General features: G+C 35.3%; 4 protein-coding genes across 10 annotated transcripts; 2 read left to right on the top strand and 2 right to left on the bottom strand.

Annotated features, from left to right (window-relative positions):
* Positions 1-5,585, top strand: LOC100264692 (translation machinery-associated protein 22). Of its 2 annotated transcripts, XM_002279073.5 has the most exons (7): positions 1-1,101; positions 1,571-1,660; positions 3,590-3,654; positions 4,303-4,384; positions 4,487-4,554; positions 4,651-4,734; positions 5,213-5,585. In XM_002279073.5, the coding sequence occupies exons 1-7, from the start codon at positions 954-956 to the stop codon at positions 5,267-5,269; spliced, it is 594 nt and encodes a 197-aa protein (XP_002279109.1). In that variant the 5' UTR covers positions 1-953; the 3' UTR covers positions 5,270-5,585. The 2 variants fall into 2 exon arrangements, with proteins under 2 accessions (XP_002279109.1, XP_059592128.1); XM_059736145.1 differs by having other exon boundaries at positions 617-1,101; positions 4,651-5,585.
* A 427-nt stretch (positions 5,586-6,012) lies between these two features.
* Positions 6,013-8,812, top strand: LOC100242408 (UDP-sulfoquinovose synthase, chloroplastic). Of its 3 annotated transcripts, none has more exons than XM_010650047.3 (3): positions 6,013-6,142; positions 6,665-7,875; positions 8,089-8,812. In XM_010650047.3, the coding sequence occupies exons 2-3, from the start codon at positions 6,820-6,822 to the stop codon at positions 8,488-8,490; spliced, it is 1,458 nt and encodes a 485-aa protein (XP_010648349.1). In that variant the 5' UTR covers positions 6,013-6,142; positions 6,665-6,819; the 3' UTR covers positions 8,491-8,812. The 3 variants fall into 3 exon arrangements, with proteins under 3 accessions (XP_010648349.1, XP_002279085.1, XP_010648350.1); XM_002279049.5 differs by having other exon boundaries at positions 6,015-6,142; positions 6,776-7,875; XM_010650048.3 differs by having other exon boundaries at positions 6,020-6,142; positions 6,787-7,875.
* Positions 8,813-9,285: 473 nt separating this feature from the next.
* On the bottom strand, positions 9,286-14,471 carry LOC100247545 (uncharacterized). Of its 2 annotated transcripts, none has more exons than XM_010650046.3 (7): positions 14,300-14,471; positions 13,280-13,398; positions 12,850-12,932; positions 11,898-12,019; positions 11,027-11,191; positions 10,616-10,709; positions 9,286-9,936 (listed from the first exon to the last, which is right to left on the bottom strand). In XM_010650046.3, the coding sequence occupies exons 1-7, from the start codon at positions 14,349-14,351 to the stop codon at positions 9,933-9,935; spliced, it is 639 nt and encodes a 212-aa protein (XP_010648348.1). In that variant the 5' UTR covers positions 14,352-14,471; the 3' UTR covers positions 9,286-9,932. The 2 variants fall into 2 exon arrangements, with proteins under 2 accessions (XP_010648348.1, XP_002279053.1); XM_002279017.4 differs by having other exon boundaries at positions 9,286-9,857.
* Positions 14,472-15,800: 1,329 nt separating this feature from the next.
* Positions 15,801-25,202, bottom strand: LOC100252645 (ATP-dependent zinc metalloprotease FTSH 4, mitochondrial). 3 transcript variants are annotated; one of them, XM_019219543.2, is made up of 8 exons: positions 24,975-25,202; positions 22,045-22,123; positions 20,629-20,892; positions 19,454-19,690; positions 19,173-19,297; positions 17,421-17,897; positions 16,290-17,235; positions 15,801-16,176 (listed from the first exon to the last, which is right to left on the bottom strand). In XM_019219543.2, the coding sequence occupies exons 1-7, from the start codon at positions 24,999-25,001 to the stop codon at positions 16,303-16,305; spliced, it is 2,142 nt and encodes a 713-aa protein (XP_019075088.1). In that variant the 5' UTR covers positions 25,002-25,202; the 3' UTR covers positions 15,801-16,176; positions 16,290-16,302. The 3 variants fall into 3 exon arrangements, with proteins under 3 accessions (XP_019075088.1, XP_059592126.1, XP_059592127.1); XM_059736143.1 differs by adding an exon at positions 22,919-22,976 and having other exon boundaries at positions 15,801-17,235; positions 24,975-25,193; XM_059736144.1 differs by lacking the exons at positions 22,045-22,123; positions 24,975-25,202 and adding an exon at positions 19,830-19,893 and having other exon boundaries at positions 15,801-17,235; positions 20,629-20,815.
* Positions 25,203-26,338: the final 1,136 nt, after the last annotated feature.

The raw sequence follows: 26,338 nt of genomic DNA, 5'->3' as shown, positions 1-26,338 counted from the left end.
ATTAATGACAGGGTTACCTTACTCGAGTAAGTAATTACCCTATAACCTTTTCACTTGATCTTCACACTCCTTCGATAACGTCCCAGTTAGGGTATGACATCCTAATGCTATTATGTCTACTCAAATTAGGAGCAAGACTCGTGAGATCCTATATAAACCTGGTGCACCTCAATGGTGGACTTAATCTCCCGCTATCAAATTCTTAGGACCTTTTGAAGACTTGGATTTGGTGAATGAGGTTGGAGGCTCATGTACACAGGATAAAATTATACATAGCTCCAATTTGTTGAATTGGATAGAGAAGAGGAAGGCATATCACCACCAAGGGATTTACCCCATCCAAGGCTATGTGGCTCCACAAGCATAAAGATCCAACGCTTTATCAATTTTATGGGACTTATCAATTTCGAAAGCAAGATTGAAAGCTCAGGGAAGTGAAGTAGGATAAGTATATGTAGTTACTATGTTGTAAAGGACTAATGAAAGTATCATAAACGGGCCTTCAATTTATACGTTCTAGATCTCAAAGCCCTAGGCCCAATGTACCCAGGGCCTCCAATGCCCCAAGGCCAACTCTTTAATCATCCCGAAGGCCCAGTGCATCTTTCTCCATGCAACTTGCATGTCGAAGTATGATTGGTTGATAGTTGATACTGTAAAGTCATAGGAGAGAGAAATGACTTCCGACGCGTAGCTAATCATGTCTTGCCAAGTAATGACCACAAATGAACTCGACCTCATCTGATCATTACCCAAACAGTCGGTCTAAAGTTCCCGACAAACAAATTCCCGGGAAGAAGAATCCAATTCTTTTTCCGAGAAACAAAATTCCTGAAAGCAAAATTCTCCAAGTGCCCGATAATTGGTTCGGACTTCGGTGAAGCCATACCTAGATCAAATCTAGAGAGAGCAGGAGGAGAGAAGAGAGAGGAGAGAGTAGAGAGAAGGCTTCAATGGCAGAAAAACCCCAACCGGTACGGGTTCTGTACTGCTCCGTTTGTAGTCTTCCAGCAGAGTATTGCGAATTCGGACCCGATTTTGAGAAATGCAAGCCATGGTTGATCAAGAACGCGCCCGAACTCTACCCAGATCTTCTTAAAGGTAAAAAAAACTCGTTTTCCATTTTCCCATGGATCTTTAAAACCCTAGGTTTCTTTTTCGTTTGCTGAGAGAATTGATGTAGAGCGAACACGATAAAAGAATGAAAATGTTTTGGTCTTTTGGTTCATGTTGCTTTGTTTCGGAAGGCAAATAAAAAACCCAGATGTGAATTTTTGTTCTAGGCATGGTATAGTGGAGACTACGTGTGATCTTCAAGCCCTAGCACTCCGTTTGATTGCTGGGAGAACTGGGGAAAAATCATGGGTTGTATTAGTCACTACTTGTTTTCATGTTGTTTTGGTTATTAGTTGGGAAAAAAAAAGACCACCTTAATTGTGAGAAGTAGTTGCATTTGGATGCGTTGGGTGATTTTATTCTCAGGCTCCAAATAATAAAACTTTTTTTTTTTTACATTTTCTCGGCAACCAATCAAACTATAAGTTCTTATCTTTTTGGTATTCATGTTCAGAGGCTAGTGAAAAGGAAGCTGACAAGGTTTCTGAACAGCTACAGTCAGTTGGGATCTCTTCCGGGGCTGGCAATGAGACTGCTCCTTCTGGTAAGTTTTTTCCCTTTTCTGTTTTGTCCCCTTAATTATTAGGTTTATTGGAACCAATGACAAACTGTTATATGTAATAGAAAACAGATGATAGATTTAATTTGCTTCTCAATTTTCGCTTATATGCAATCATTTTGATTGCTTCATTTGCAAAATCAATTAAAAGATCGAAAATAGTGAAATGCGTTTCCAGATAATTGAAGAGTACAAATCATTTACAAATTGCTCTACCTCATTTTGTTTATCCGTTTTTTTCCTCATTTCTGAAGTGAATATTTCTTGCATAGGAGTGCCTTTTAAATGAGGCCTAGAAGTCTGTAAATATTTTTTTGATAGGTAAAAAGAATGATTAAATTAAAAGTGCTTGAATAGAGGTGCATCAAAGTACACACGGAGTATACAAAAAGCACCTTCTGGCATGCCAAAGGAAAGGGCAACAATAACCTGCCCCCCGAACCAAGCCTAAAGCTTAAAAGACCTAGAGAAAACAAAGTACCCCCAGACGACCTTCGTGTAGGCCTGCCTACCAAACTGGTTGCTGTGACCCAAACATAGCAGAAGCCCATCTAACAATCCAAAAAGATGAAAAAAGGCATCTTCTACCCACTGCTGTGATTTCCCACTCTCCCTATCCACACCCTCATCATTTACCTTCTGATCCCTTGCACAAAACACATCAATTTCTTTAATTCCCTTTCAGATTTTGAAGAAGAGTTCTTCTTTCTCTTCCCATCCTCTCGCACCCTTACCTCTTTCCTAGCTTGTATTTTTCTGAGGGCCAAGATCTCAGCCTCGAAGCCCATTGGTGGCATGCTCATCCAGTCACTGAAGGTTGCCAGGTTGCCAGGTTGCTTGAGGGCCAATTCTGCATAGGCACCTTTGCACTTGAAACCAAGCCAAGACATGACCTCTCTTCCTTATCCTTCTCACCCACTGCAACTTCTATCAGGATCACCCCAGCCTCTTCAAACTCCAACAAAGAGTTGTTCACCGAAACCATCCTTAGGGGACAGCTATCCTCTCCCAGAGAATCAACAGCAAAAACCACCTCACATCCCTCCGAACCAAGACCAGTCACACAAAAAGGAGAAGAAGCTGCTCGTGTCCCCAAGCAAGAAACAGAGAAAGAAAAAGTACCAGGATGTCTCGTTGCTTCTTCCATAAGGGCCATGTCGGTGCTTGTGTGAATATGTTTGTAATGTCAAGTCTGTAAATATGTTTCCACCATCTAATATCATTATTAAGTTGTGGTCATTGTTCCATCAACCTACTAGATAACGACTACAAAGAGGGTGTCTTTCAATTCCTCAACCCACAAAATTATATATCCACATTCAATACAATTTAGCTACACTTGTGGGATTGAAGTTATATATTTTTTGGATGACAGATACCCCTTTTTCTGTGCCATGCCTGACTGAATTAATTTGCATTTGCAAGTGAACTTTGTTTTGTGGAATTGCACGTATTCACTCCCTACTTTGTGCAGTGTGTGTAAAAGTTGTATGCCTTACCAGCATATGGCATAGAGACAAATTTTGGTTAGCATTCGAGGGTCTTGTGATCATGTTTTGAACAAGGTTTTCCCTGCTTTATGTAAAGGGTCTGAAGGAACTAAAACTGAGTCCTATTTTCAAAAACAGAATAGTGGAAATGACATAGAAAAGAAATGGTGAAAACATGTTTCTTGGAATTTTTTTCAAAATTTCCTAGAATGGTTACATTTTTTATTTATTTAAATGAAGGTCGGTTATTGTTTTTGATAAAATATTAGCATATTAGCATATTGACCATTTTGAACAACCCAAAAATGAACATGTCCTTTCTCCTCATTTCCAATTCTAAAAATAAATTTCAAAAATCAACCATTTTTGCTACCCCAGAGGCCCTAACATTCTGCTTTATTCATATTTTTTGTTTCCATTTCAGGGAAAACGTCAACATCTAAGCAAGAGGAAGTAAAACGTCTTCCTGGTGGAAAAATAAAGAAGAAAGTAAGTTTATTGGTATCTTTACTTCAGCAAATATGCAGGAATGTCCTGTTCTGTATGTGTATTATCGAACATTGTGGACAAGCTTGTCCATGACTTCTGTCGATTCTAATTGAATATATGTATACTACCTGTCAAAAAAGTCTATATGCCACATCTCTAGGTTCTTGCAATCTCATATAGATAGCATCCCTTAATCTTTCAAATGAATTTGCCATGGCGCCCTCAAGTTCCCAGAGTCAACCAGCCCGTCAGGATGCCCAATGGGTTGGAATGAATGCCAGGATGTGTGGTAGAGGTGCACAGTCCTGGGTTTGATTCATGACACTGGTTGAATGCTTTAGATTACCCAGTTTTGGATGTAGCAGGCGTGGTCGGCACCTCTAGGTTTGGGTCTCCATGGAGTGTAAGAGATGAAAGGTTCATCAATCATCAAAAAAAAAAAAAAGGTGAGCTTGTCTATTATGAAGTGTTCATAAGAGTTGAAAGCTATCCACATAGTGTCTCACCTGAATAATTGTAACTGTTGAGAAGACAAAACTGTTGTGCACTGGCATTTCATTGATGAGATTATTCCCTGTGATGCTCTGGTTCTCTATGCTTTGCTCAAATATAGTGGCATTAATGAAGACCATGTGATTTATTTTGTAGGAGAAACAAGAGGTCATTATTGAGAAGGTTGTGCGCAATAAGCGCAAGTGTATCACAATTGTGAAAGGACTGGACCTATTTGGTGAGCCATATGCCAACATGACTCTATTCCACTCTTACATTTGGGACCTCCGTAGAGAGATTACAGCAATGACTAGTTAAACTCATGAGAATATTGTTTCAGGTGTTAAACTTGGTGATGCTTCCAAAAAGCTTGGGAAGAAGTTTGCCACCGGAGCATCTGTTGTTAAGGTGCATATATCATATATCTACTAACACCGAACTGCTTTTTCCCTACATATTTTTGTTATTTCTTATTACAACTCATGAATGATTCCTCTTTCGCAGGGCCCAACTGATAAGGAGCAAATTGATGTTCAAGGGGACATATCCTACGACATTGTAGAATTTGTAACAGATACCTGGCCTGATGTAATTTACTTTAACTCTCTACTCTTTTATTCCCTATCACTAATGGTCGCATTTGGAAGGGCTCAAATAAGAATGATTTCTATTTATCACTAGAATGATATCAATGAATGGCATTTTGAGTTGTTGTAAAGAGGAAAACCCCCATGTAAATTTGGTTCTTGGGCATTGAAATCACGAAGAGAATTAACATAAGAATCATAGTTATAATCTTTCAACCATTATGTTAACACATGAGGATGGGATCAAATTGTTAAATCAACTGCATGCTGGTAAAAGAAAGCCACTTGCGACATAGAACAATACCAAATAGTGGGGATGAAAAATGTAGGTTGCTCAAAACTTTTAGCTGTTTGGTTTGTAGAAAAGAGCCTTTCAGTGCTGATGAAGTCCTTTATGTTTTTGCTAAAACTGAAAAAATGTCATAACAGCAGATGAGCTAACCACTGCCCTCTTATCTTCTTTCTGCCATGCGCTTCAGGTGCCTGAAACTGCCATTTACTTCATTGAAGACGGGAGAAAGGTCTCGGCTGCTTGAATTCAGAGTCGAAAGGGAACTGGTGCTGATATTCATATCTACAACAATGCTCCAAAACTGATAAAAGCTATCACCAGAAAGAAGAAAACATGCCATCCAGCACCAGCGTCGGAATCTTATTACACAAATATGACATCCCTTATCAATTATGTAATCCTTGAGTTGGTTTTCCAGCACCCTTTGTGATAGTTTATATCTGCTGAAAGGTCAGCAGTACTACCAGGACTGACTCCCATTATTCCCAGGGTGAAACATATGTATTTTTGCAGTTGAAAAATCATCTATATTTTTGAGTAATGGATGCAATTTTGTTGAATTATGAATGCAGATCATGATAGCTGTTGAATCAAAACACACATATAAACAGATTTTTTCCTCACCCTTTTCAAATAATAGGTATTTGGGCACGTCCTGAAGCATCCCCAGATGTAAATATGATCATGCACCTTGAAATTTTCTGCTTCTGTTGTTGGTAGGGTTAAAAAATAAATTTAATATATGCGTTATCAATATTTAATTATTCATGCAAAATTGTCACAATTTTTTTTTTTTGTTACCAATTTTTTTAAGAATTTTTATTTTTTATTTTTTATTTTTTTATTTTTATTTTTATTTTTATTTTATGATGTTTCCCTAAATATCATTGTTTATGATACTTTGTTACGGTTACACGTGTCATCATTACAGTGGGGTTTCATGGACGGGCGGTGTATCCAATGGTAACATAGGCACCATGATAGCTAGTAGATAGAAACAGAATATGCGATTGAAGTCCATTTTGATACTTTGAAGAAACCCTCTCCTTTTCCATCTTCTTTCGGTTTTCCTTACTATTCCATCAGTTTCTTCTGTTTGGTTGCTCAGAAAACGAAGGTAAGGGCTTCACTAAATTACACTTCGGCTCCTATTGTTTTTGCTTAATTCTATTTTTATATGGTTTTTCCGAAATGCTCTGCTTGGCTGTGGGAAAATTTGGGAACGGAACAGATGTTGATTCTTCAACTTTTAAGCCTTTGGGTTTTTGGAAACTAAAACCTTCCTGTTAACTGAAGCCTGATGCTATTATTTGGATGTAGAATTTTGATTATTTTTCTTTTTTCCACACATTTTTCTGATCAACCGAGCAAAGCTCGGCATTTAAGCTTAATTTATTTTTAACTGTATCTATTTTCAGCTCATTTTTATCACTTTCTTTGAAGATGAATTGTGTATTTGGAGGATATGTGTTTTATGTTGTTTATTTTACTCTTGAGCAATGCGGCTTCCATGTTTGTTGAAATGTCCCAAAAAAATTCATATACTGTGAAACCTGTGGTTAGCGTGAATCAAACGGTTACTTATGTACTGGGTTTTGTGTGATTTTTGTTTTCTTTGATCTCTGATTCATTGTTATAGATTTTCAAGTTGCTGGCTGCACTCTTGTTAATGCTGGTGACTTTTCAAAGCTAATTCTTCTAGGAAGTGCAGTTCCTAGACCTTGAAATTCAGCTGGACTCTTTGGTTTAGTTCATTTGCAGGAATTTTCGGGTACTTGTGGGGAAGAGCTAGATATGGCTCATTTGCTTTCAACTTCTTGTTCTCTGAAAATAACCTCCTGTAGGAAGCCTCACTCCAAACAATTGAATGAAAGCTCAAATGCATTTCCTGCATATTTTTCTTTAAAGACCACCAAGGATTTGTACTGTCCATTTGGGAGTTTTGTTGTGCAACGAGGGAAACAACGAAGGATTTGTACTGTCCGTGCGACGACTCTGCCTTTAGATCAAGAAGCTCCAACACAACCTGGCTCTGTCTTTCATCAAAACTCCAATGGACCATCTCCGCCAAAGCGGGTGATGGTCATTGGTGGAGATGGCTACTGTGGTTGGGCCACTGCCCTCCACCTATCCAACAAGAATTACGAAGTTGCCATTGTTGACAACCTAGTGCGCCGCCTCTTTGACCATCAGCTTGGTCTTGATTCCCTGACTCCTATTTCTTCCATCCACAACCGCATTCGGAGATGGAAATCTCTCACTGGAAAATCCATCCAGCTCTACATTGGTGATATATGTGACTTTGAGTTCTTATCAGAAAGCTTTAAGTCATTTGAGCCTGATGCAGTTGTTCATTTTGGGGAACAGAGGTCTGCCCCATACTCCATGATTGATCGGTCAAGAGCTGTGTTCACTCAGCACAATAATGTGATAGGAACGCTCAATGTTCTTTTTGCTATCAAGGAGTTCAGAGAGCAGTGTCATCTAGTGAAGCTTGGCACAATGGGAGAATATGGAACTCCAAACATTGATATTGAAGAGGGTTACATAACTATTACTCATAATGGAAGAACAGATACTTTGCCTTATCCCAAGCAAGCCAGTTCTTTCTATCATCTGAGCAAGGTCCATGATTCGAACAACATAGCTTTTACTTGCAAGGCTTGGGGGATAAGAGCCACCGATCTGAATCAAGGAGTAGTTTATGGGGTGAGGACAGACGAGACTGAAATGCATGAGGAGCTCTGTAATAGGTTTGATTATGATGGTGTGTTTGGAACTGCACTTAACCGATTTTGTGTTCAGGCTGCTGTTGGACATCCACTTACTGTGTATGGCAAAGGGGGCCAGGTAAGATTCCTCATCTCAATAATTCGAAATCATTACTGCTTGGATCATGTCCTTCAATAGCTGCTTCTCATGTAGAAATTAAGAAGTACTCCTACCTAGCATGTAAATTCATTGCTTCTCATAAAATTGCTGCACCAGACCATCCTGCTCCTATTTGTGAATGTGTTTTAATCATTTTGCGCTTTTTCTTTGAACGCCATTTGTTCCATGCAGACCAGGGGATACCTTGACATAAGAGATACAGTTCAATGTGTTGAGCTTGCCATTGCAAACCCAGCACAGCGAGGCGAGTTTCGGGTCTTCAATCAATTTACAGAGCAATTTTCTGTCAATGATCTTGCCACCCTTGTTACAAAAGCAGGGAAAAAGCTCGGGCTTGATGTGCAAACCATATCTGTGCCCAACCCTAGGGTAGAAGCAGAGGAGCATTACTACAACGCCAAGCACACTAAGCTCATTGAGTTGGGATTGAAACCACATCTTCTTTCCGACTCTCTTCTGGATTCATTGCTCAACTTTGCTGTCAAGTTCAAGGATCGTGTTGACACAAAACAGATCATGCCCAGCGTTTCTTGGAGAAAGATTGGTGTCAAGCCAAAGACCGTTTCTGCTTGATAAAATATACAGGATAGATAGCTAGAGAGGGATACAATTTTATCCTAATCAATGGACTTCATCAAGAAAGATTGCTTTTTTTAGGCCAAGAGGTTGAGAGCGAGATCTCGAATCAACTTGTTGGTCTTATGATGTATCTCAATATAGAGGATGAAAACAAAGATCTGTATTTTGTTATAAATTCTCCTGGGGAATGGGTACTACCTGGAATAGCTATTTATGATAATATACAATTTGTGCCATCAGAGTTATGTACAATATGCTTGGGATTAGCCGTTTCAATGGGATCTTTTATCTTGGTCGGAGTGAAAGTTGTCATCAATCTCATTGTTGTACCCTTTTTCATCTAGGCTGTGTTGTATCTCTTATAAGTTGTTATTTATGGTTACCCCTTAATGAGGGCTCCCGGTTATATTTTAGAGAAGGGTCTGGGCTATAAAAATAGAAATGTTTTGAGAGTTTTTGTTTGAACTTTTAGGGTCTACCTGTACTTTGGTATTTCACTACACAGTGCATCTTTAATGGGATAGAAGTGAGAATAAGAATGATTATATATATATATACATACCAAGTAGAGTCAGAAGCAAACATTTCCTAAATATGCAGAAATCATTCTTATTGGTATTCTTGGATCGCCTTGACTATCTCATTTTAAAAATCAATTGGGGTCTAGTAAGGTAGTTCAAACCTTTTATGGTAAAACCCGTCATTTAGGTGATCCATCCCTGACTTAAAAAAGGCATTGTTACACCTCAACAGGTATAATTTAACAAATCAGTTCTCATCCACATACAGTTTTTACCAACAAATTGGATTTCCTTTGCATGGAAATTACATAAAATTAATTAAATACAGGAGTCAGTTTCCTTGTTGAGTTAAATGTAAGAAACCATACAGAAGCTCTCCAGTAACTATAAACTTTTGTTATCTTCTAATCTCAACAATAGCCTATGAATCAATAATCATGTTACAGGTAGAAGAGAGCCAAACTTGTTTCTCCATATGGGTGGAATTAGAAGAGCTCAATTTGCAATATCAGGTCTATGACCCCAAACAATTTAGTTCTGATTTCGTTATCATCGCTCAGTTGCTTCTTCAATCTGCAGACTGACAATCAGAGACGCGAACGGGTAGAATTATCTGCTCTTATGCATGATCGTGGTAACTGCTCAGATATACCTTTGCTGCAGGGTGGATATGATCTTACAAAGTCCAGGACAACTGAAGCTAATTCACCTTGGTGTGAAGTGAACTCATGATCAGCCCCTTCTATAATGTGTAGCTTGTGATTGGGTATGATGTTGGCGAACGCCAAAGCATCTTCCACTGGCACCATTTCATCACAGGAACCATGAACCGTAAACACTCTGTAGTAGCAGCAACATTACAATGTGTGCTAGAAATTCAGACTAGAAATCATGAAAAGGCGAATGAATGGCCAATTAGCTGCAAAGATGGTATAGTATTTTATCATACAATCTAGAGGTGCCCAACACCAAATGTTATTGTCTAGACAAAAAACTCACGGCAACAACTTTGATTTGCAAATCTTTCTAAACCAATAATTATTTAATATCTCAGAATCAATCAGGAATTTCTTGTAAGAAGTCCAACAACTAACCCCAAAATTCAGTGAGTTCAGAAATGATCCAAAAACCTATGAAGAATTAAGTTTAGCAGAGTGACAAGCAACAGACATTAAAAGTATGGGTCCATTTTGTTGTGAAAAAATCTTTGTATTTTCCATGATATGAATTCATGAAGTTGAGCATTATCGAGTTACAATGCAGTTTGGTTGGTTGTCCCTGAGGTGTAAGGAAGGTTGATAGAATAGATAAGTAATACTCCAGATCAATAAATTTGGACAGGCATGTCACACCCATGTTTTAAACATAGAAGAGACCTAGTCCTTCCCCACTCAGTTTATGAAGAGAGAAGAGTCACAACTTAAAAAATAGGATGGGGAAAAATCATAATTTATATCTCTGAGACACTTATATAGTGGCGAAAGATAAATACCACAAAGTGGGTGTTTCACAGATCATAAATTATCATAACCAGCAATTTGTCTCTTCCATTATTTAGATATGGCTGAAATGTCAAGAAAAATGATGAACTTTCAGACCTGCAATCCTTTTGAATCAAGAGGCATGTTGCATGAGTATCCGTAGTTAGACGGTCTATCAAACTTTCTTCAGTCACACGATACTGAAACTTCCCTGCAAATATATAGACATGTCAGCAGGCATAGATGGTTATTCTGAACTCTAGCATATGCTTGGTGCCTTCTAAATACCTATGAAACTCAGGGTGGTACCATGAGTCCATGCAATTTTTCAAAGCATGTAACTGTAGATGTTCATGGAAGAAGGCACTGATGGAACCACCAAATTTTAAATTTTAAGATCATAAAAGAAATTTTAGCTCCATATAGAAAAAAAAAAGTGGAACCATGTATGCTGACAGAGCCACTGACATATACGACATACAAATCATGATAGTAAGGAAAATAAGAAGCCATATGTTAATAGCTTACCCCCTTTATTCTTAACATCAATAAATCCATTTTGCTTGATTCTTTGTAAAAAATCTTGACCTAAACGACCTTTAATGCCTCTCTCCAGATAAAAGCGGCCAGAAATGTTCACAATGGTATGGACATCATTATATTTTGAAGCATACAACAGCACCACATTTCCTCCTGTAAGAATAATTCAACATTATAGTTTAAAGGGGTGTATTATTTGAATGAATTTTCAATACTAGCTAAAATTAAGGACACCTATGATAGGCAGTATATTATTTCTGAACTACAAACATAAACTGGAAGGGATAACTTCTTTATCATTGTACCAAAAAGATTTGCTCAAGGATAAAATCTTAAATAATGATATTAACAGGTTCAAAGAGACATGACTTAAATTGACAAACCAATGCATCCAAGAAGTTGGGGAATATCACGAGTAGTACAACAAAGAAAATTAATCATCAATAGTTTCTTGTGAGAATATGATATTTTTAGTAGCAATGTAACAAAGAAAATCAATCATCAATAGTTTTTCACTAGGAATTACCTTTCTATGACTTTTAACCGTCCATATAATGAAACACATGAAGCAAGTTATATTGTCTTCCAATTCCATTAATCATATTAGGCCCAAATACCACACAGAGAATATTGGTTTGGGGATCTGCATTGTCATATTTAGCCGTTCTGCAAGAAGTTAAACTTCCACCATGGAAGATCTATAGAGTGAAGGCATTTAGAGACACCTGAATACTCAACAAAAATGATTCAGATAAAACTAACATATTTTTTTTTATTTGCATGTATAATTCTTCACTTTTATGTCCAAATTGTGGGTTTTGTTCAATAAATTGAGCATGGAAGATATAAACAGACAGACCTTTACTATGTCCAACAAGTGCAATAATTACACGTTTTTCCCCATAAAAGTGTTGTACTACAGCACGTAAATCATCAGCTTCCCTACGGTAGTTACCATACTGAAATGAACCTTCACTTTCCCTGGGAGGCAGAGCATAAACAGTTCACTATCATTATTTGTATCAGCATCAAGTATTTCATATGTCATGTCAGCAATAAGGGTATGTTTTGAAGGGAATTCAGAAACAAAAATTACTCCTAATGAGCTCACCCTTGAACTTTTGATGAGTTCCTCTACTTTTGTTAATAAGTCCAAATAATTTAGTAGTTATAAACAATAAAAGGAGAAGTAGGTTCCAGAAGCCTTTTAAATGACATTTTAAAAGGGCTATCTTGGACAGCAAAAATGGGAGAGGACAATTTGGGGAGCTAAAGGAAAATTATTTGCTTGAATTTACTGTATCTTTCACCCTGCACTTTCAATCCTTCAAACAAAGACATCTGAATGAGACACAACCATTAGACGCCATCCTTCTCTAAGATATGTATAAAAAACCTGAAAGATTCTGAGCTGAGTACAGATAAAGCATATTTAAGAAAAATGCAAGAAGCATGGCACGTATTGATCTGTTACAAAAATACAAACAAGCTCTACCCACTAGTGTGAGTATTTAGACTGCAGAAGACCAACAAGGGTTAAGCAAAGTGACTCCTAAATACTGATCTTGATGCAGAACTTCCAGACAGAAGGAGCATACTCAATTGGAACAACTCTGAAACTGAAAGCATATTATATATGATACAAAAGCACAAATTCAGCTGATTCTCAAAGCGTATTTCAGTACTTCTCAACCAGAATATGCGAGGAATGATAATTGAGGAGCAACCACAAGAAGTCCAATCCACATACAAAGTCTAACAAATTTAACCATCTAATTTTTTTCCCCTTCCCTTTCTCACAGATGACTTACCCGTTTCCTGCAAAGTCAAAGCGGAAGGCACTGATTCCTTCTTTTCCCAAAGCAGCAGCAAGGTTCACCATAGGAATGCGCTCCTAGAGATTAAAAAACAAAAAGAAAAGATTAGATCTGAATTTTGGAAATCAATCTCGACACAAGATCCTCACATATAAAGTCCATATCCTCGCATGAAAAAAACAGTTTGTCAAAGAGTATGTGTAAATAAGGGACCAAAGCTGCAAGGCATCTAACAATATTAGGCAACAAAAAGAAAAGGAAAAAGAAAAATGGGAAGAAACATAAGGACATAAGCATGATAAAGCATTGAAAATTCATAGTTCTCAAGGAAAAGAAACATAAGGACATAAGTGCGAGAAAGCATTGACAGTTCATAGTTCTCGAGTAAAAAGTTGCAAGTATTTTACATAACATGATTACCAACCTTCGAGGATCGAAATCCATGGCATAAGATCACAAGCTCCTTGGAGCCTATTTCATGGGATATGCCCACAAGCTTCTCACCATGTTGGTTCTGTATCACAACTCTTTGTTGTTTAATTACTGCAGATGATATAGGAAAAAGATTCAATGTTGCAATTCAAATTAAATCATTAAAGACCCTATGCAAACTTTGAAACAAAAACATATAATAAAGATATAGAGAAACGCACAAGAAAATCATAAATTCAACATGGAGCATTTCAAAGACATCGGGGAACAAGAAAAACATACTGCATTTCAGAAATTAGAACCACAAATTTTAGCTAAATACAACCAGAAATAAGTCATATGAAATAAAAATAGCCTTCACACATTAATTGATCAGACGATGAATCTCTAGAGCACCATCAAATCAAAATTCTCCCATCAAAATTAAGCACATTAATAATTTTCACTTAAATGATAGTTTCTCAACTCATTCATAATTTCGTACAATTTCATTTCCCATTTATTAGAATTATGTCTCCATAACATGAATATCCCCTAAAACAGACAAAAGATCCCAAAGAAAGTTGCCCCATAAATCTTCTTGAACAATCATTCAAAAGAAATATTCTTATAACAATCCCTCTTTACACATTTGCAATAACAGCCACACAAGCCATTTACAGTGAAATTACTGAAAACAGAGGTATTAACTACAAAATTCGGAGAAAATTAACTTCAAATATGAAAGCACAAATCTTCAAGCAATCAGTCATTAAAATCCACGTTAATTCAATGTCCATTTAACAAATTTGAACATCAAACACAAGAAAAACCACCAACTAACTACCGAATTTTCCTTTTTTTTTTTTTTTTTTTGAGACCTACGTATAAGAATTCATTCGCAAGCCGTTTGATCATACAAGGATCGTGGATTTGTGATAATTCAGAGACGGGTATTGAGGGAATATCATTGTTTCATCGAATTTGGATGTGATATCGAAGATTTGAAACATGGGTAAGCCAGATGACTCACCTGGAGGGCCGACTCGTTCAAGGTGAGTTGGACTCGGCCGAGTCACCGACATCAGAGAAACCCTGGAGTCGGAGGGAACCTGTGATTTTCCAGTTCTGTCCTCGGCTGGTGAGCTCTCATATGCAAAAAAAATTTGCCACGTGGCAGAAGTGAACTATTTCTTAAAAATTCTAATTCATATTTATTTTCAAAGTTATAGGACTTAAAAAATGCTCAGAACTCTTGTTCTTCAATTTTTGTCTTCATTACTATTATCATATTATCTTATTTGGATTAATTTTCAAGAAGTTAATTTTTTTTTATAAAAAAGTTCAATAAAATCTTTCTCATATATTTAATTAATTTTACTAAAATAATTTAATTTTTTTAAAAAAAGATCTTAATATAATTTTTTTATAAAATTATTGATTATTAAAACTTTATTTTAACTTATGTAAGAAATTATTTAATATTTAATAAAATATTATCCTAAACAGGCCCTAACTGAAATTTTATCATTTGCAAATTTTCTCATTGGTTGAAAATAATTTGACAACAAGTGAAACTAAATTTCAAAAATAATTTTTAAAAATTATTCTCTATGTTAAATTTTTTTAAATATTCTTACCATGTTTAACATGTTTTTAAAAATAAATTTTATTACAATGCTTTATTTTCAATCATTCTTTATATTTATATAATTATTTTTAAAAATAATCTAAAAAATAATAATTAAAATATTATTTTAAAAATCATTATGTTTTATATTTTTAAAAACAAAAAACTAATTTATCGTTCTTTTTTCCTTAAAGAAACAAAAAAACTACTTTTAAACACAACTTCCAAACATAACCCAACAATTTTTTCTAAGAGAATGAATCAAGTCAAATCCGAAATGGTCCAAAGTGGACAATTTGTATCAATTTAAGTCAATCCAAAAGTGAACAAGATGCATCAGTTAAGTTAATCCTCGATGGAGTTTGGAAGGCCATGAGACACTATGAAAACAAGAAGAAATTCTAGACCATTATAGAAGAAAGAAAATTTACCAAATATAAATAGGAGTCCATCTCCGATATCATGGTACTTTTTTTTTTTTTTTTTTTTTTTTTTTTTTTTTTTTTTTTTTATAGCCATAAAAAAGATACCAATATCACATATACAATTTTTTTTATTCCATTATTTATCCGCTGATCCCATTTGTGTATATCTATATATGTTGGAATCAAATACCACTTCGATACCTTAATATTTTCGTATAAATAGACACATTTTAAAGTCGCAAAATGAAGGCTAATGCCCACAATATCACCCTGCAAGAATTTTCCTCTCTTTGGGTAAACATCACCAAGCTTACAAACTTAAATTCAGCAATTTTTTCCAGATCAAGTCTCAAAACTCCCATTAAAAATGGAAATTGCAGCAGATACCTCATAACACAGAGAAGACCACTGAGAATGGAAAGAAAATTTCAAGGCAACAGACCTTGGTCTGAACATCAAAACACTAGAAAAGAGTAGGGTGAATAAAAAGCTGAGTGAATGTATATGTATCAGGTTCCAGCAATGGTTGAACCCAGATAATGTTGAAGACAAGCCCTTCTTATGATAATCTCTAATAACTCTGATTCATTTTGTTTTGTCATGAATCCACACAGGCAATTATGAGAAAGAAGAGGAAAGAGAGAGTAACTCATGGTAAGTGCTTTACAAATGTTGTGAAGGTGAACAAAATTCAAATAGACAGTATAGTCAGTTTTGTGGCACTAAAATGAAAGGGGACAGACGACACTTTCCAATGGGCATAAATTATAACTGCTACGATCTGGGTTCTGCCATTAATCTCCTACAGCTTTCGATCACTTCCGAGCTCATGATGATTACATAAATTGGACATCACTGCAAGTAGGCAGCAATGAAACTAGCATGGTCGTTCTTGGAAACAGAAGGGTTTTAAGTAAATTGCCATATGCACATTGATACTGATAGCTACTACTTGGAAAGAGTCTTACCAGCTGTTTCATGCTAAGATCCCACAGGGGCAATGCCTTTGGCCTTGGCTGCAGCAGTTGCAGCAGCTGCTGCTGCAGCTGCAGCAGCAGCAGCAGATGCGGCTGCATTGGGTGTTGAGGGAGGCACTGGATTAGACTGTGAAGTGCTCTGTGATGTAACCAATTGCTGTTGTTGTTGCTGATGCGGCTGCTGGGAGTTGACCTGTGCAAGCAGAGCCTTTATCTGATTTCCTGTAAGTGTCTCATGCTCAAGCAGGGCATTAGCTAGAGCATGCAGCTCCTTGCTGTGAGTAGTGAGGATGGTTTTAGCATTGTTATAGGCTTTTTCCAAGAAATGCTTTACTTCCTTTTCAATAAGGAGCCTAGTCTCAGTGCTCATGCTCTTTCCATTATCGTCATAGTTGTGAGTAACAACCCCAACTTCTTTGCTCATACCAAACTTTGTAACCATTGCTCTTGCAAGGGAAGTTGCTTGCTGGAGATCAGAAGATGCACCAGAAGTGACCTCACTCTCTCCAAAGATAAGCTCTTCTGCAACTCGGCCACCCATGCAGACATCAAGCCGAGCAAGCATCTGCTTACGGGAGATACTTGTCTCATCCTTGTCTGGCAATTGAGCAACCATGCCAAGTGACATCCCACGTGGGACTATTGTTGCTTTATGTACTGGAAGAGCTCCATCAGTATGGATAGCCACAAGGGCATGACCACCTTCATGGAAAGCTGTCAGTCTTCGTGACTCATCAGAGATAACCGCTGATTTGCGTTCACTTCCCATCATAATCTTGTCCTTTGCATACTCCAGATCAGCCATGGTAACCTCTTTAGCGCCGTCCATTGCTGCCTTGAGAGCAGCAATATTGACCAAGTTTGCAAGATCAGCACCTGAAAACCCAGGAGTTCCTCTAGCAATTATCATCAGATCAACATCATCCCCCTTCAGAACCTGTAGAATAGTATTTAGATACATTAGGCCAAGGGGAAAAGCAAAACCTTGATACTGGTCAGCCATGCAAATAGACACACAAGCAAAGCCTTCCCAAGACTGGAAAAGTAGAGCCCTTTTTTACTCCAACTTAGTGTTCATTGTACAAAAAACACCTTAAAATTTTTGGTAGAGGGTGACAATACCTTTGACATATGGGATTCCATAATCTGCCTCCGCCCTTCTACATCTGGATTAGGGACAACAATGTGACGATCAAACCGACCAGGTCTCACCAGTGCCTTGTCCAAAGATTCAGGGAAGTTAGTTGCAGCAATCACTATGATCCCTTCATTTTGTTTGAATCCATCCAGTTCAACGAGCAACTGATTCAAAGTCATCTTCATGTACTGCTGATCCTTTGGATTACGGCTTCCGCCAATCGCATCTATCTCATCAATGAAAATTATACAAGGCGACCTCTTCTTCGCAGCTGAAAAAAGATCCCGAACCCTCCGGGCTCCAACACCAACAAACATCTCTTCAAATTCACTGCCACTGCATGAGAAGAAAGGCACCTCAGCTTCTCCAGCGATAGCTCTTGCCAACATGGTCTTGCCGGTGCCAGGTGGACCAACAAGCAAAACACCCTTTGGAAGTTTGCCACCTAGACGAGTGAAGCGCTGTAACAAGGGAAACATAAAATAAGAAACCTATTCAGATATACAACTCTAACTAGAGATAGGGCTTCAGGGTTTACATTTTAATTTCATGGAAGTTTTTACACTCCAATTCCAGAATAGGGAACTTCGCAAAAACAATCATGATTTAATGTAATATTTAGTAGACACAGGAGAAAGTTATGATAATGGAACCTAGAATTGGTTATGATAATGCAAACAACCATACATAAGAAAACACAGTAGCAACATCACATGCTGATAACAATGTTATACACTTGGACAGTGAAAATTACATATTTGATTGCTTACTATGTTATCTCAAGTCCAAAAATAGCAAATACCTATTTTCCTGTTTATACTAAGTTTCCTATTTTGGCTGAGAATTCCAAAGATTTTTCATATTCTTATTAACACTGCAACATCACAAAACCAACAATGTCTATATTTTAAGCTTAGAAGCATCTTTCACAATGCATCATATTTTTAGGAATATCATTAAACATCAATTTTGACATGAATACATCTCAGGTCAAGTGATTAAATGTATTTGTATTTCTTATTACCTAAAAGGAAATAGTAACATAATGGCAACAAAAATCAATAATTATTAAGGGTTGCTTTAATTTCACAAATAGAAAAATATAAAGGTTTGAATGGATTTTCCCACTCCCTAGCCAAAAACAGCATTGATGGGGATTTTGCCTGCATCCAATCCCCAATTCTTCAGTTATGAATTTTCACTTAAAGATCGGTCTTCCAATATATCCAGTGTTTCCATGAAAATAAATCTGTCAGCTGTAGAAGACAATTGTGCACCAAAGAAAGTACAAAGTATTTTCAGGATCTCTCTTGTTGCAGAAATTTAAAATCATGCATTATTTATAAAGAAAAATTAATATTTCTACAACTGATATGAGAAATTCTAAATTCCCAGTACGTTTCTCATTGACAAGCATGCTCCACATTTGGCACACAGTGATAGAAGTAGAAATATTAACAGGCAAACACAATAAATGATATCCTAAAGAATCTTAAGCAGGTACTCATTTTGTACACAAATGGGATTCAAGAGAGATCATGAAACAAAACTAAGGAAAGAGGGAACAAACAAAACATCGTTTGAATTTATTTGAGTATATCAAAGAAATAAGTTAGTATAAACCAGGAAAGAAGCAAATCATATTTGTATATGGCATTAGATATACACATTGCAAATAACGGATAGAATCTCCTTGTTGGTGACATTGGAACACACATGCAAAAATAGAGACTTACCTTAGGATCTCGAAGGTAGTGAACTATTTCTTCTAGCTCAGCTTTTGCCTCATCAACACCCTTTACATCATTAAATTTTGTATTTGATTCCATGCTAGGTTGCACCTCTTCATTTAGACCAAGTCCTGAAACATGGAAAACAACCACATGAGAGAGAGAAAGAAGAGAGGGTGGGGATGTTTGTTTGGGGGGAGAGGATGAGGATAGGCGTAGGGTAGTGTTGTTTCATCTGGCATAAAATCGTATTCAGAGGGTAGCACCTGAAGTATCAAGACAAATACCTTTACTGATTCCTCTATCCTCAATGAGTGCTCCTACACCTGAAATCAAGAGAAAGGCCAGCGCAATAGTGCGGAATGTACGCCACAACTGCTCTTTGAAATGTCCTCCCTCTGAAGCTACCATATGAATAGGAGCACTAGCCGTTCCGAGGACACTGTCCTTTGTCACTTTTCCCACATTTCTAAAAGCTGAAAGGCCACCTGTACTTTCTCCCTCCCCAAATGAGCTAGTAATACCTAAAATAAATTGTCACATGAGAAAAAATAACTCTCGATAGCTCAAAAGAGAGTGATGTAGGAAAGCCAACAAGTCAGAAACAGAGTTACAAGGAATCTTCCCCCATGTTAGTAACTCATGTAAAAAGTTCAAACATACAGAATTTTGACAGTCCATAGATTCTGGTTGAATCCTTGAATAGGTTCCATTTGTGTTTTATTTCCTACATTAACACCAATTACAATATCAGTTCTAAACATGTTATTTTTCAAGTCTGCCATTGACCGTAGACATCTGCAATGCTTATTATAATTTCATAACAATTACTAGCTTTACCGTTATTGAAATATGTCAGAGCACACCAAGAGTAGAGAAGCTGCAATTTCACCATTCTAAAACACCATTCCAATTAAAATACGAAAACTCCTTTATGACAAGAGAACAAAATCCCCTTACAAAATTTTGTCAATGTTTTTTTCAATAAGGAATATATTGATAACAAGTCTGCACTATAGAGAATGGAAACAGTATTACAAACCTTGAGACATAGAAAAAGAAACAAATGGATTAAGCATTTATTCTCACTAAAGGTTTTTAATCCAAACGTATTTTGAAATCCAACCACTTTCAAAGTTCCCTGGCTTTTTCAACACAATGTCCTGAATTTTATTTATCTAGAAAAGTTTGACCAATGAAAAGCTTTTTCTGGGAAAAATGTTTCACTAAGTATTAAATTTTGCTACTAAGAAAAATCCCAAGAGGTCCAGATCTCCAGATGAGCTGTTAAAAGAGAAAATTAATTACAGATAATGTAGAAAATATAAAAAGGTGCCTGCTGCTTAACATGACAAAATTTTTAACTCACTACCTGATAGTTAAGTTTAACAGGTGGTTAGACAAACACAAAGAAAAGGAGAAATAATTAAGTCAAAAGGAGAAACTCTATTCCCATACCCACCTCTTTGCAATGTCTTGAACAACTCACTTTCGTCCAACCTGTCAACTCTGACCAAAGCTTTAACATATTCTGCAAGAGCAGAAGGGTTGGAATGTAATGATGGTTGACTTTCAAATAATCTTATCACTGCTTCTGGGTCATTTCGATGATATAGCTCTTTAAGATAGGCAGCATCACTTGCTCCTTCTGCATCACGTACTCTGCGAGCTAAATTGCCAACATAACTTGATTGAAACCTTTCTTGAGCACTGGGAAACCTATTCCCTGCACAATAAGACCAAAAAAAAAACAGAAGTTATTATCAGAGTTTGAGATAAATGGAAAACAATCCTTTATTTGGAAGTTAATGCCTCATTAAAAAAATAAATGTAAAAATAAAAAGCAAAGGAAGATGACTAGAACTTTGTCTAGAGTCACAATGAAACAAAAGAACAGTGAAAGCTTCATGGTCTTAAGATTCAACTATGCATTTCAAAATAACATAAGATGATGATAGAATGAATATCAGCATCACACTTATAGACCAAATCAAATCAGAACTTCCAGATGACCAAAAGAAATGGAGTTACACAGAATTGAAAAAGAATCAACAATCTGGAAATGTCTGCATATCTCCATGTTATTCTTCTATGCGTGCATGCATGCCTGTCCCTAAAGACAAGTAAAAAGCATGAACAGTAAAAGGGCAACTTCAAGAAACCAGCACTTCACAAGTCCATGCCAATTCCTTTGGTAGTACATTCTGACTGCTTCAGTATGAACTGACAGATTATCAGTGCTTTTCTATGCCAAATAGGACTAGAATCAAATGTGGTAATCTGAGAACTTCCACAAGAATTGCAACAGCCGAAAGCAAAGACACACATCACTAAACCATGTAATCAGACAGATTAAGATTAAAACCACTAATAATGCAGCTACATAAAGCAAACCTACAGAAAGGCCTATGGATGATTGCAAGAATTGGTCTAAAACAATGATTGTGCAGAATGTATTATGTAAGAAAAAAACCAATTTATTGACAAACTTGTTAATTTGGGAAGCTATATTCGAAGTTTAATGTCAGAACTTATAAGAACCACAGAGTTCTTTATGGATAAAGTTGTGGATGTAGCATCTGCCCATAGTTGCAAGCATTGTTAGTTTACAGGTACATTAAAAATTTGATGTACACAAAGGATGATATGTTGGTTAAACAACATCAAAATTATGAAAAGGTTCATGCAATCGTTTTTCTAGGTTATCATCCAAATAAATTAAAATTTCAGGCCACAGGAAACTCGAGGAAACGAATCTGAAAAGAATGTTTAGTAAGTGGATAATGTTAAATTTATATGCTTAACATTTGAAAACTAAGTAAAAAAGAAAAATCAATGACATATATGGCTTTAGTTAATGTCACAATAAACAGCATACCTCCAAACTTTTGGGAAGGAAGAAAATTTCTAACAAACAAAGTTTTCAATTGTCCTAACTCTGATTGCTGCCTTGAGACCTGTTACAGCAAGAACATTGAAATAAGAAAGAAGAAATCAAGCACAGTATATCAGGACCAGCATGCAACTTTCCCATATAAAAGGGGTGAGGAGTTATCACTCAACCGAATAAGAAAAAAGCACCATATATTCAACTTTGTAACCCTAGTCTCAACCATCATAAAACACACATGTGCTAAAATCACCAAGAAATGATGATGGGATTTCAAGAGAATAGCTACAGAAGTGAAATCAGGTCTATATACTCAACTCGGTTAAATCTAGTCTCAACCATCACAAAATACATATGCTAAGTCCCTAAGAAATGATGATGAGACTTCAAGAAAACAGTTGCAGAAGCAAAATAAGGTCCATATTGTTAGTGAGCTAGACTAGTTAGTTAAGGTAACTCGTAAAACGTATTGTGTATTGTTTTTCTATTTTTTTGTATCATGTATTGTATCATATCATATTGTGTATTGTAAGTTTTTTATATAGTGAAAAATAAATAAATAAATAAATAAATATGTATATATGTATATATCTATTGAAAGTATGAAGTATAAGGTAATATAGAACCAATTTTCTGAACGATAGTAGGATCTAAAGAGCTAAACTATATTATATCAAATGAAAGCATTGAATGTTAAAGTTTTAACAAGTTCAACTTAACAAAATATAGCTTTAATATATAGATTTATCACATAATCCACAAAAATAAACTTCTTCAATTTTTAGCTATGATTTTTAATTCCAAATTCTAACTAAGCATATGCACTTATTGTGTTGTTAATATATATATATATTAAATGCACCTTCATGTGTCATCTTCAAAGTTCCAGCTTTTCAAGTTCATCATCATTCCTTTTTCCACTAAAAAAAAAAGGCGAATATATTATTTTTATACACTAATCACCATCATTTTCATTATCAACATTCAAACCGTTCAAATGAAAATTCTTCAATATTCATTGTAAACATAAATTTACTTGACTTCTAATTTAGCATCTGATAACAAGAATGTAACTTTTTATATAAGATTATTTTACTTATTTCTCCATTTTATGATGATTTTTTAATCTTTTAATATATTTTAAACAATTAATATAATAAATTCTTTTAACAAAAAAAATTAATTTGATTTTTTTTAAATTATAGAAAATAGTTGAAAATGTATGTATCGTTGTATCGTAATATCACATATCATATCGTGTATCGTATATGTATCGTAAGATACACTTTAAAATAAAATATGGATTGCAATACATATCGATTTCCATAAAAAAATGTATTATATCGTTGTATTGTATCATGTATAATAAGTTTTTAACAAATATGTTAACAACTTTGTTCAAATTGTTCTAACATTCTTGGATTCAACTCTATGGACTTGGGTTTTCACATTGGAATTGAAGACACAAGATTGTTTCAGATTTGTTCAAAGGGATCTTTAGGTAAGTATGGTTTAAGTACGGTTAAGTTTGTTGGCAGCGTAATGACATGTTTAGGTGTATTGTTAATCATATATGGGCCAGATTTTAAATCGAAAAAAAGGAAAAAAAATCAAGAAGGTCGCTCACGTTTCCTATTATGATCAGTTTTTAAGTCCTGCCCACAAGGGCTTGTTCAACTCTAAATATACCTATTAGTTGTGTTTCTACACACCTTGCAACCTAGAGTTCATTGTCATTATTTTCTATGCATTCTTACTCTTAGAGCTTGTACTTTGATCAAGATCACTCGCGGTAATTGATCAAACCCCCTCAAGTCATTGAGGAGTTTACTAAGGAGCACCTAGGTATTGCATCGTGGATGAGAAAATAAGTGAAGGTATTGGCCAATAGAAGATCCTTGGGAGAAGGTAGCATCTGATCCAAGTAAAAAACTATACACTCATTCTTTCAAATTTAGTGAATTTGCTCTACATTTGATTGGCCCATGGTTTTTATATTTGCACGGTTTTTGTAAGACTCTTTAGGTAGTTTTTCACGTATATCATATGGCAATTTTGGGATTGTTCTTTGCTTTAATAATTGTATATTAATATTGATCAAAGAACTCATAAAAGAAATAAAAATTGAATTTTTAGGCCATAAAAAGGAGGACCACCCATTCACTTAATCAACCCTGGATAGTTTCGTGAACCAAGATCCAAAATTTCAAATATAATAAACTAAAATAAACCAAACCTCAACAATCACAAAACACAAATGTGCAAAAAACAACAAGAAATGATAACGGGACTTCAAGACAGCGGCTGCAAAGCTGAAGTTATCCAGGTTCCCATTACTATCGGCTTTGGGGCAAAACAGACCAGACCCGGATCACCAAATTTTATTAGACCTATTTCCATTCTCAATCAAAATGCAATATTCCCTAAATCCTCAGCCTTGGAACCAGAAACAATTGCTTCCGACTAACGCTTGGTTTAGGCGCCCAGAAAAGTAAGGAGAATCAAAGTGACAACATTTGAAATACTCTGTTTTTTGTTATTTCGCCGCACAAAATACGTAAAACCCGCATCCATCTTTTCACAGAATTCAAACCAAGAATAAAGGGCTCATTTTTAGTTATATTGAAAATGGTATCAAATAAAAAATCTGATTCAAGATAAAACTAAACAGACCCAATAACTATAACCAGCTAGAGCTTCAAACCCTAAAATCATAATCCTAACTCAAACCCTCCAAGATTAAAATAATCATTACACCAATTCAAGAACCCTAGAAAAAATGTTGAGATTAGCTTTGTTTAAAAACAATAAAATAAACCGTGAAATTTCGAACAATCATGAAAAGGGTTTTCAGATTCATCACCAAACAATCCACACAAAATCTGAAATTACAAAAATTTGATGAAATTTCAAGTCACCTGAGTGATAAGACGCCTCCAAGCCATAGCCCCTGAAGAGACCCACAAGCTCTGATCTTTCTCTCTCCAATTTCTCTCTCTAAAACTCTCAATCTTATATATATATATATATATATAATCGCAAATTCTATGGTTTGTGAGTAGACGACAACGAAAAATATGAGCGAGAACTCGAACTCGGAGAGAGAAATATCGCAAGTTAGATCATATATGGCGGTGAAGGCGGCTACGCTGCGCACGGTGTATTATGCGCATCTCCTCAGTGCAAGAGAAGTGCGGAATGTCAAAATTGCCCATTGGATAATTTTATTTTTTTTATCTAAACATATGGTTTTGTGACTTTTGTCTGATAAGACTCAGAGTCAGCCAAGGGCAATTAAGTCACTGACTATATATATATATATATATATATATATATATATATATAATTACATTACATAAAATGGATTTTATTCACTTCCTCGAAATAGAAGGTCAACCAAATTAAAAAAAAAAAAAAGTCTGTAATGAAATTTTAATTTTAGGTTTTTTTTAAATAATTTAAAATATAGAAAATATGTGGAGAAATTTTTTATATCACATTACTTTCATAGAGAATAAATTTTAAAAAATATTTTTTATATTTGAATTAATTTTTTTTAAAAAAAAATTAAAAATTAAACTTTCGAAATTAAAATTTACCTTTTGCCATAAATTTAGACTATTGTCACTATTATGAGGTTTTGATTGGAGTTGATGAAGCTTTGACTCTAAGGTTACGATCGATGTCTCTCTTTCAAGTACTTTTTCAATGTTGCTTTGACCAAGAAGAATTTTATGGAAAGTTTGTATTGGATTATGATACATTTCCATTTTTTTTTAAACAGATTTAGTAATTCTTATATAAATATATTACTATTACAATATCATAAAAAGGAAGGGATTTTTACTATTATTTTAAAAAAAATTGATATGATAAAAAGTTTTTTTAATTCTTATACTTTTAAAATTATTGTATTTTTATGAAAAGTCCATGTTATTTGCATAAGATTTTTTTAACATTTTTTATTTTTTAAAAAAAAAATCTAGAAAATTATCCGAATATATTGTTTTATTTGGAAGGAAAAATACTTATCAAAATAGTCATAATCTCTCCCATTTCTTTTTATTTTTGACAAAAGTCTGTATAGAAGTTTTAAAAAGGTTTCTTTTGAGATATTAAGATCAAAGATGAAAATATCAATTTTTATATATATATTGGTAGTTAAATTTTATAGATATATTGGGATATATGAAAAATATATGATAAAAATTTTGACAAAAAATATTGATGAGCATAAAAAGATAAAAAAAAAATTATAGATATTGTGAAAATTCCAAAAAAT

Source organism: Vitis vinifera, chromosome 4, assembly GCF_030704535.1.
Source record: "Vitis vinifera cultivar Pinot Noir 40024 chromosome 4, ASM3070453v1".
Classification (NCBI taxonomy): Eukaryota; Viridiplantae; Streptophyta; class Magnoliopsida; order Vitales; family Vitaceae; genus Vitis; species Vitis vinifera.
Note: the sequence above shows the minus strand (reverse complement) of the source record. Positions and strands in the feature narration are given on the sequence as shown.